This window comes from Sapajus apella, unplaced genomic scaffold (genome assembly GCF_009761245.1).
Source record: "Sapajus apella isolate SASKATOON/1434 unplaced genomic scaffold, GSC_monkey_1.0 scaffold249, whole genome shotgun sequence".
Lineage (NCBI taxonomy): Eukaryota > Metazoa > Chordata > Mammalia > Primates > Cebidae > Sapajus > Sapajus apella.
This window is the reverse complement of record NW_022437189.1, coordinates 355099-365781: the sequence shown is the minus strand read 5'-3', so window position 1 is coordinate 365781 and position 10683 is coordinate 355099. Positions and strand designations below refer to the sequence as shown.

General features: G+C 52.5%; 1 protein-coding gene across 1 annotated transcript in view; it reads right to left on the bottom strand.

The window, feature by feature from the left end:
• CDHR2 (cadherin related family member 2) overlaps positions 1-10683 on the bottom strand; it is a 44680-nt gene that overhangs the window by 17203 nt on the left and 16794 nt on the right. The window contains exons 3-12 of the mRNA XM_032271811.1: positions 10371-10442; positions 6732-6871; positions 6539-6589; positions 4545-4634; positions 2280-2369; positions 1258-1383; positions 1041-1187; positions 885-960; positions 648-763; positions 93-537 (exon numbers count right to left, since the gene is read on the bottom strand). Coding sequence (XP_032127702.1) covers positions 93-537; positions 648-763; positions 885-960; positions 1041-1187; positions 1258-1383; positions 2280-2369; positions 4545-4634; positions 6539-6589; positions 6732-6871; positions 10371-10442 — 1353 coding nt within the window. The remainder of the gene's footprint in view (positions 1-92; positions 538-647; positions 764-884; positions 961-1040; positions 1188-1257; positions 1384-2279; positions 2370-4544; positions 4635-6538; positions 6590-6731; positions 6872-10370; positions 10443-10683) is intronic.

Sequence of the window (10683 nt, the reverse complement as noted above, 5' to 3'; positions counted from 1 at the left end):
CAGTGCCAGGAGACCTCACCAACCACCCATCACCACAGACGATGATGTTCCTCTCAGTATCATCTGACGATCAGCGTCAGCCTCTGCTCAGCACACCTTTCTATCAGCCCCGCACGGATTGCCCAGAGGATGACACTGCTTACCAACACAGGTTTCCAGAGAGCACCCAGCGCCCCCCTTCTCCATCACCACACCTTGCACCACCAGCACCGCCACCCAGCACCACATCACACCGGCACTTGATCCAGGCTCCCACTGGCCTCCCCAGCTACCCCCTGCCCACGCCCATGCCACCACGCCTGCCTTGTCTGGGTCGTAGACCACCATGGTGAGGTCGTCGATGGGGATGCGAGGGGAGGCATGCTCGTCCACGTAGCCAGTGAAGTTCACTTGGGCCTCTTCAGGGGTGAAGGTGCAGGCTGGGAGGCTGCAGTTGTAAAACTCAGGTATGTGGTCGTTGACATCCGTCACACTCACTGTCACCCACGTGCTCACCTTGGCCTCCTGCCCGTGGATGTTAAGGTGTGTCTCGGTGGCCTGAGGCACAGAGCAGAGGGCAGAGGTCAGAGAGCCAGTGCTCAGAGAGAGATCAAAGGCCAGAGGTTAGAGAGCAGGAGTCTGACAGGTGTGCTGGGGCCTTTGCTCACCGTAACTTGCAGCTGCACCTCCTCACCCTCCTCCAGCAACTCCTCACGGTCCAGGAAACCATTGACCCTGATCACCCCATCTGCCCCAATGTCAAACCAGCCGGGCTTTGTGGAGTCTGGCAAGGGGCAAGGGGACAGGCAGAACAGCTGGAACAGCACTGCTCGAGTGGTTCTGATGGAGCCCCAACCCCATTGCCTCCCTGGCCCAGCCCTGGCCTGGGGACACCCCATCCTCACTGGAGATGCTGTAGATCACAGGGTCATTGATGCCTTTGTCACCGTCCACAGCCTCCACCTTCAGCACCGAGGTTCCCTGGAGGCCGGCCTAGTCAGTGCTCCTCCAGCGTCCCCCGCCTCCCACCTCCGCCCACACTCCCCAGGTCCCCCGCACACCTTGGCTGCATCCTCAGCCACAGATGCCGAGTAAAACTCCCTGACAAACTGGGGGTCCAGGTCAGGCTGGTCCACCACTGAGATGGACAGTAAGACAGGCACGGAGCACTGGATGACGAAGCTGTTGTTGAACATGCCGCCCATGTCCTGCAGGGAGACAGCTGCCAGTGAGCCAGCGCCGTGGGTCCCAGGCCCCCCTGCCAGCAGCCTCACTCACGCAGGCCTTCAGCTCCAGCTGGTAGAAAGCACTCTTGTTGTTGTAGCTGAGGCTGCCATTGAGGACGATGGAGCCATTGGCCAGGATCGAGAAGAGATGCTCGCTGTCCCCAGTGCTGGGGATGACCTGGGGGAGAGCACACTTGGGCCAGGCTCCCTAGGGACAGCGCTGCCCCAAGAACCCCACTCTGAGCAACAAGGGGAAGACCCCAGCTCTGCCACTGACTAGTCACGCTACTGGCACCAGGTCACATGACCTCTCTGAGCTTCGGTTTCCAGCTCTGGGAAATGGGACTGGTGACAGTCCTCAGTGGTTTGAAAGGAAGATCCAGTAAGGTGCAATTGGTCCTGCATCTCTGCGGGTTCCACATCCACAGATTTGACCGGCCACAGATCAAAACTGTAACTATGCCCACAACGGCTGCATCTGTACGGATGGTGTACAGACTTTCTCCCTTGCCATGATTCCCTAAACAACACAGCATAACATGCTATATTGACAAAGCATTTGCATTGCATTGGTATTAGAGGTGACTTAGAGGTGATCTAAAGCACACATGTGTCTAGGTTACATGCAGTTACTACTCCATCGCATTTCAGGGACTTGAACAGCCATGGATTTTGGTGTCCTCAGGATCCTGAAGCCAATTCCCCATGGATTCCAAGGGACAACTGCACGGTATGTGCCAGGCATGCAGCTGGTGCTCGGTAAATGGCACTACCAACAGTAAGTCTGTTTCCATAAGTTGGTTCTCACACCCCTTATTGTCTGTGGGACTTGGACAAGACCTGGGAGCAGGCAGGCGGGAAGAAGGGTCTGGTCTGCCACAGGCACCCTCTTTAGGCAAGTAGGCAAGGTGAGGGCTCCAGGGAGGGGGGCTGGTGGCCAGAGGAAGGTTTGGGGACCAGGGCTGGGCCGAGGCAGGGCCAACGTCCCCACCCCAACACTCAGGCCCTGGGGTTGCCTGTGGAGATGCTGCCCCCTGGCGGTCACAAAGGCGGTCAGGGCCCCTTCACACTCACCTTCTCTATGGTGTACACGACCACACCCGCAGAACCCGTGTCTTTATCCTGAGCCAGCACGGAGAACACCACGCTGCCCACTGGCAGGGTCTGCAGGGAGGGACCCGTCACCTACGAGCTCAAATCCAGCTCCTCCTCTCCCTCGTCTGTCACTGCCCCCCTGAGCTTCAGTGTCCTCAGCTGTGCCATGCATGAGGACAGTGTTCCCCTGTCCTTCCCACAGGGCTGCAGGTGAAAGGCATCTGGGGGTGCGGGACGGCAGGGAGGATCTCCCTCCTCCCCTCCCCACACAGCCTCTCCACCACCTGAGCTGGCTTCTGATTTTCAGAGCCCCTCAGAACTAGGGTGAGGGATCATTCTAGAGCCCAGCCTCACCGTGCCACTGCGCACTTGGACACCCCATGCGCTCTCTACAGCCTATAGCCATGGGTTTCAAACAGCCCCCTACAGAGCTGGAGGCTTCTTTTGGGAGACCTCTGCTCCTGGTCTCCTGTCCACAAGACCTCTACTTCCTTTTTTTTTTTTTTTTTCTGAGATGGAGTTTCACTCTTTCTCCCAGGAATGAAGTTGCACGATCTTGGTTCACTACAACCTCTGCCCCCCAGGTGCAAGTGATTCTCCTGCCTCAGCTCCTGAATAGATGGGATTATAGGCATCTACCACCACATCCAGCTATTTCTTTCTTTCTTTTTCTTCTTCTTTTTTTTTTGTGTGTATTTTTAATAGAGACAGGGTTTTGCCATGTTGGCCAGGCTGGTCTTGAACTCGTGACCTCAGGTGATCCACCTGCCTCAGCCTCCCAGAGTGCTAGAATTACAGGCATGAACCACCGCACCTAGCCATGACCTCTACTTCCTAATGGTGGCCAAAGAGATCTTTGAAAATTATGAATCAGACCACATCACTCTTGTGCTTCAAATCCTCCAAGGGTTCCCCAATTCTGTCCAGACCAGACCCCTCTGAGGCCGGGCTGCCACCCACCTCTCTGACCTCACCTCCTCCTCACCCTGCCCCTCCAGCTGCACTGGTTGAGCTCGTTCCTGCCTCAGGGCCTTTGCACCTGCTGTTTCCCTGCCTGGAGCACCCCTTCCAGGAGCATCCCCTGCCAGCTCCTTCTTGCCATTCAGGTCTCTCTGTTCAGATGCCCTCAACTCAGAGAGGCATTTCCTGACCCTTCAACTTAAAGCAGCGTCTGCTGCAGTCACTTCCTTCACTTTGCCTTGTCCCGTACTCATGGTGAAACTAACCCCCATCTGAAATCATCCTGCATATTTTATTTGATTGGTTCCTGTCTGTGGCCTTCCCTAGGTAAACTGCCGAGAATAGCAACCAGGTCTGTCTTACTCCCCAGGTAACCTCAGCACCTAGGACAGTGCCGGGCACCAAGGCATTCCATCAGAGCCTGTCACACGGCTGTCCAGGCCACACATGTCTGGCCTGGCGTGAGACCCCCCACCTCAAAGCTCTTTGCAGGCACATGACAACGGAGGTTCAGGAGTGGTGGCATTTGCTGCCCAGTGACCATCGGGGAACCTCCTTTCCATCCATGTTGGATGGAACTATCCCCACTTCCCTCATTTGCTGTGGGGAAGGCCCATGACGCTGACCTAATTCATGGGAGCCTTCCACACCCCTAAACTGGCTCAAGGATAGCTCATGACCCAAAATGAGCCAATGAAAGTCAGCCCTGGGGTTTGGGCTGGAAAGATTGAGAAAGAGATGGTCTCCTTCTCAATGTGAGCCTATAGTGTTATCACCACTCATCCCCCAGGATGGAGGCAATAAGAGAAGCCGAGCTGAGAGGAGGAGAGAAACTCAAATCATATCTTGATGTGATTTGAGTACCTGGATCCAGCCATGCCTGAATATATTATTTCAAATCAAATTTCAAGTCATGATTTGGCTCAAATCAAGATATGATTTGAGTACCTGGATCTGGCCATGCCTGAAGTCTTAGATATCTCTACACTTTTTAGATACACAATCAACTCCCTTTTTTGTTCTTGTTTGTTTGTTTGTTTTTGTTCTTGTTTTGTTTTGCTTTGCTTTCATCACTGAAAGAATTCCTAACCTGATTGATTGCAAAATATTGCTGTAACCATTGTTTGTGGGGTTACTTTCCCCTGGCTTTGGTTCTTGAAGCTGCCTCTGCTAGGAGAGGCTTTTCCCAATCCTGAATGCCCCACTTACTGCCTCCGGCTCTTTCTACTCTGCGAAGTGCTTTGGGATGCCCCTGCCCCACAAACACATTAAGGCAGGTGTCACCTCGTCAATGCTGGTAGAGAATGCGGTGTTCTGGAAAACGGGTGCGTTGTCATTTCTGTCTTCGACGATCACCTGCATCTCCTTCTGCCTCTGCAAGTGAGAAAGCCCAGGGAGCCCAGAAAACAGGATTTAAAACACCAGGAAAGTGACAAGTTTAGTACAAAGAGCTGACGTCCTTTGTGTAGATCAGCCTACTGTTTGGGCTCTCTCTCTCTCTCTCCATATGGTTTTTGGGGCTCTTTTTTAAAAAGAAATAGAAAAAATAGAGACCAGGTTCTCTCCATATGTTGTTTTCTGAACGATTTGAAAGTAAGTTGCATCATTAGTTAATTTTTTTAATGCAAAATATGCCAGCCAGGTGCAGTGGCTCACAGCTATGCACTTTGGGAGGCCAAAATGAGAGGATCACTTGAGCCCAGGAGTTCAAGACCAGCCTGAGTAATATAGTGGGACTCAGCCTCTACAAAAAAATGTTATAATTAGCGGAGTATGGTTGGCGAGTGCCTGTAGTCTCAGCTACTCCAGAGGCTGAGTTAAAAGGATTGCTTGAGTCCAGGAGGTGGAGGCCGCTGTGAGCTGTGATTGCACCACTGCACTCCAGCCTGGGCAAGCGTAAGATCCTAACTCAGTAAAATAAAATAAAATTAAAAGTTGGGGAAAGAAAGTCTGAGTCCTATTACAGGAATGAGCACTTTTGCTTTGTTTGCGCTGGTATGAGGCTGTGGACAACTACATGACCACCAGAGCCGCTCCCACCCTAGATACAGACGGCGCAAAACTAGATTTGTGTGTGGACCCAGAGAGGGCTCTCAACCCAATCACTGAGCGGGCAGAGCAGTCTTCAAGACAATATAGACAGCTGGATCCCACTGGGCTTCAGAAAACGCACCAAAAAATACATGGAAGCATGTACCTCAGTGCTGAGGGGTGTCAAAGAACACAGCAACGGGGAACACTTCAGTGGGAGTGAGCGGGGACGGATTTTCCAAGGGGACTTTAGTTGTATCTACAAGTTTTATTTATTTTGAGTTGGAGTCTCACCCTGTCACTCAGGCTGGAGTGAGGTGGTACGATCTCGGCTCACTGCAGCCTCTGCCTCCCGGGTTCAACAGAGTCTCGTGCCTCAGCCTCCTGAGTAGCTGGAATTACAGGCATGCACCACCATGCCTAGCTGATTTCTGTATTTTTAGTAGAGATGGGGTTTCTCCATGTTGACCAGACTGGACTTGAACTCCTGACCTCAGGTGATCTGCCCACCTTGGCCTCCCAAAGCGGGAAATAAAAGTGTAGTTTCAACTGCCAAAGCAGTTGAAAATGATTGCCTTTGGGGCACTGCGGTGGGGAGGGGAGGAATTTGGTACTTTCTAATCAATGTTTATATAAATTAATAATACATTTAACTTTATACTTAAAATATAATCAATATATTTATATGTAAGCAAAAAAGCCCTCATATGATATAAATCATTTATTTATATAATTTAAATAAATTTTAGTTGGCCGGGTACGGTGGCTCATTCCTGTAATCCTAGTACTTTAGGAGGCCACTGTGGGCGGATCACAAGTTCAGAGATTGAGACCATCCTAGCTAACACAGTGAAACCCCGTCTCTACTAAAAATACAAAAATTAGCCGGGCGTGGTGGAGCGTGCCTGTAATCCCAGCTACTCCGGAGGCTGAGACAGGAGAATCACTTGAACCCAGGAGGTGGAGGTTGCAGTGAGCTGAGATTGCGCCATTGCACTCCAGCCTGGGCGACAGAGCAAGACTCTGTCTCAAAACTAATATAAAATCAAATAATTAATTAATTAATTTTTAAAAATACTAAAATCTTAGTCATATTGTATGACCAAAAAAGGGTCTAGTATAATCTCAATATAAATAAACATTAAATTCACTGTTAACTGGGGCACTCTCTGCTTGCTGGAGGTGGGGATGCAATGAGGAATGGGCTCTCCCGATCCCTGTCTACCCCCTTGCACTTCCCAACTCACGTAGTTGGAGCCGTCGCTCACGGAGATGGTGACTTGGAATGTGTAGAGTGTCTGCAGCAGTCAGAGAGAAGGGACCAGTGGTGAGCTCCTGCTGGGTGGGAGCACAGGGGGTGCCGCCACCAGGATGCGGGTTCCCAGGGCCCTCCCAGTGCCCCCTCCCCATCCCGTGCCCTGTCCGGCTGATGCTCTTTACCTCGTAGTCCAGAGGGCTGGCCAGCTTCACTTCCCCAGTGTGCGGAGTGACCGTGAAGAAGTAGGCATTGGGGCCGCTCATCCCATAGGTCAGACTGTCATTGTCCTGGTCTTCAGCTACCAACCAGAAGGCCTGGGCACCTGGGGATGAGACGGGGGCTGCCCAGGGTCCACAGCCACCCTTTCAGTGCTGGTCTGGCCAAGCTGGCTGTGAGGCTGGGCTGGGCGCCTGGCTGCTCGGTACACAGGCTGAACTTGCCATCTGGGACCTCCCCAGGCCTCAGGGCCCCTGTTCGTCAGCACGCATTCCGAGGCCTTTGGATGGCAGCATCCTGACTTCCCTTGTGCCCAGTGACTTGAAGGGTACTGGACACAGTGTGAGGGGCTGTACCCAGGCATCTGCCCCTCTCCTCGCCGAGCCCATGGCCCTGCCCTCTCCAGAATACCGAGTTTCCGTGACACAAGACGAGAAGCGGCTGGCATGAACCTGTCCCAGCTGCAGCAGCTGGGTGCAGACTAGAACTTTCAAGAGCCTTCCGGGACACCCCCTTTCTGCTCAAGTGAGCCAAAGCTGCGTCCAGCACACTGCTGGCCTCCTGAAAGTCCCAGCTTGTGCTGCATGCCTGAGCACAGCAGCAGGCTGGTCATCCCACTCCCTAGCCTGAAAGGAACTTTTTACAGAGTCATCAAACCCACCCTATCCCCGTGTCCCCACCTCCTTTACCCATCCAGCCTCTGCTCCAACACCTCTGCTGGTCCCGCTGTTCATTAGCAGGGGCTTTCTCCTTTTCATGAAGATGCATTTCCCTGAAGCTCCACCACAGGGCTCTGGCTTCTGCCACTGGCACAGGTGCCTACGTCCCCCGATACTTTCATGGGCCACAAGAAAGTTGAATTTATTTTAAAAGCAGAAGAAGGCCGGGTGTGATGGCTTCCATCTGCAATCTCAGCACTTTGGGAGGCTGAGACAGAAGGATTGCTTGAGCCTAGGAATTTCAGACCAGCCTGGACAACATGGTGAGACCCCCATCTATACAAAAAAATTTTTTAATTAGGCTGGGCAAGGTGGCTTACACCTGTAATCCCAGCACTTTGAGAGGCAGAGGCGGGTGGATCACTTGAGATCAGGAGTTCGAGACCAGCCTGGCCAACATGGTGAAACCATGTCTGTACTGAAAATACAAAAAATCAGCCAGGCATGGTGGCACATGCCTGTAATCCCAGGTACTGGGGAGGCTGAGGCAGAAGAATTGCTTGAACCTGGGAGGCGGAGGTTGCAGTGAGCTGAAATCACGCCACTGCACTCCAGCTTGGGCAACAACAGGGCAATACTCCATCTCAAAAATAAATAAATAAATAAATAAAATTAGCCAGGTGTAGTGGTGCACAGTGGCCCATGCCTATAATCCCAGCACTTTGGGAAGCCAAGGTAGGAGAATTGGTTGAGCCCACGAGTTGGAGACCAGCCTGAGCAATGTAGCAAAACCCTGTCTCTACTAAAAATACAAAGTATTAGCTGGGCATGGTGGTACATGCCTGTAGTCCCAGCTACCCGGGAGGCTGAGGTGGGAGGATCACTTGAGCCCAGGAGGTTAAGGTTGCAGTGAGTGATAGCCCCACTACACTCCAGCCTGGGGGACAGAGCTAGACCCTGTCTCAAAAAAAAAAAAAGTCTTGTAGGCCGGGTGCGGTGGCTCACGCCTGTAATCCCAGGCACTTTGGGAGGCCGAGGCGGGTGGATCACGAGGTCAAGAGATCGAGACCATCCTGGTCAACACGGTGAAACCCCGTCTCTACTAAAACTACAAAACATTAGCTGGGCATGGTGGTGTGTGCCTGTAATCCCAGCTACTCAGGAGGCTGAGGCAGGAGAATTGCCTGAACCCAGGAGGCGGAGGTTGCGGTGAGCCGAGATCGCGCCATTGCACTCCAGCCTGGGTAACAAGAGTGAAACTCTGTCTCAAAAAAAAAAAAAAAAAAAAGTCTTGTACGCTCCTCCCTCTCCAGCCTCCGTGGGATAGACACGAGAACAACAGTTGCCTATAGGGAGCAGAGATTGACCAGAACAGCGTACAGGGAACTTTCTGGGTGGAAATCCTTTCTCTTGATCAGGGATTGCTTGCACAGGTTTCACAGTTGTCAACACTGTGGTGTCTCTTGCTTCATCCGGCAGCTTTCGATATTCCTGGATTCTATTCTGACACTGCAACAAAGGCTGTGACTTGTCCCCCAATATCCACTTGTCCCCCTTTTATGAGAACAATGGAGCCCCAGATTTTGAGCTGGGCACACGGCCGACCAGAATGAAGGCCATATTTCCCAGGTTCCCTGGCAGCTAGGTGTGGGTCTGTGGCTTAGCTTTGACCAAAGAGATGAAAGTAGACACTATGTGTATAAAATCCAGAAAGGAATGCCCTAGGGAAGGCGGGGCACTGAGCAGGAAGGCTGCCTGACCCACTCCCACCCAGCCCCACAGGGAGGACAGCATAATGGGACGCACCCCGGAAGCTCCTGGCTCCTGGACGGCCGTGGGGGAGGGTGATTCACCTCTGCCTTGTTTGCATCTCTGTTATTTGGGGTCCCAACCAATAATGCCACCTATGGTTTCTACTTCCCCAACCTATATATATATCCTGCCTTCTGGGAATCTGTTATCTAAGGCCCCCTGGCTCCTACCAAAATGATGTTTCCCAAACTTCATTCATTCCTGTGTCACTGTCATGACCTTTGTTTTGATTTTACTGTGACCTTTGCTGTATCTATATTCTGTTCCTGGCACTCATTCTTTAAATTGACTTTCCATTTCATTTAAAGACATTTACTTTAAAAGCAAACTTTACATCAAAACCCATCTCACCTGCCATAGATAGAAAGTAACTTTACAAATAAAAACAAAGCAAAGCTGGGCGCTGCGGCTCACGCCTGTAATATCAACACTGGGAGGCCAAGGTGGGCGGATCACGAAGTCAGGAGTTCGAGACCAGCCTGGCCAACACGGTGAAACCCGTCTCTACTAAAAATACAAATATTAGCCAGGCGTGGTGGCGTGTGCCTGTAGTCCCAGCTACTCAGAGGCTGAGGCAGGAAATTGCTTGAACCCGGAAGACAGAGGTTGCAGTGAGCTGAGATCATGCCACTGCACTCAGTCTGGTGACAGAGTGAGACTCTGTCTCAAAGAAAAAAAAAAGCAAAGCAAGTCATTAGCTTCTGTGAAAAGTTCTGAGCCTGACACCTGCTCTTTCTTAAAAAAAAAAAAGAAGCAAAAAGCAGGGGAGTGGGGGTGGAGAGATTGTAAGTGTGAGGAGGGAGGAGGAAGCCTGGCCCAAGGCGATCCTCCAGTCAGACTGAAAGCGATGGAAAATGCCGGGGGTGGGGGTGGGGGGTGGAGGGGGTGCCTGGTGATTTGGGGGGCGCTGGTGTGAGGGCCCCTGGAGGTGCCTCTCACACCCTTGGGGACACCACTGTTGACCCAAAAGCAGAAGAGGAGAAAACAAACTTCTGGAATCAAAGAACTCCCTTCAGGCCCTCTTTGTCCCACAGTGAGCCATGGAGCTGCAGGGATTGGGGCTCAAGAGTATGCCCCAGGACTTTCTTGTGCGTCAGGGCCAGGCATGCGGCAGACACAGGGGCCAGGACTCACCCACAGGCAGGTCTTCGGGCAGGATCACTGCTGTCATGTTGGCCAGGAACTTCGGGGGCACATTGGCTGCCACTGTAGGGACACCGACTGCTGGAACATAGGGACACCCCTGCAAAGCCCAGCCCCCACCTGCTCCCTGGGAGCCCACACTAGTCCCTAGGGCCACCCAGGCCACCTGTCCAGGCCTGGATTCCTCCCCAGACCTCCCCAGAGCAGCCAAGCACAGAGCTGGCCATAGGAGCTGGTGTTTACTGATGAGGAATCCCCTTCCCTGTCCTTCCGGAATGTCCTTCAAGGGTCCCTAGGTTAGGGC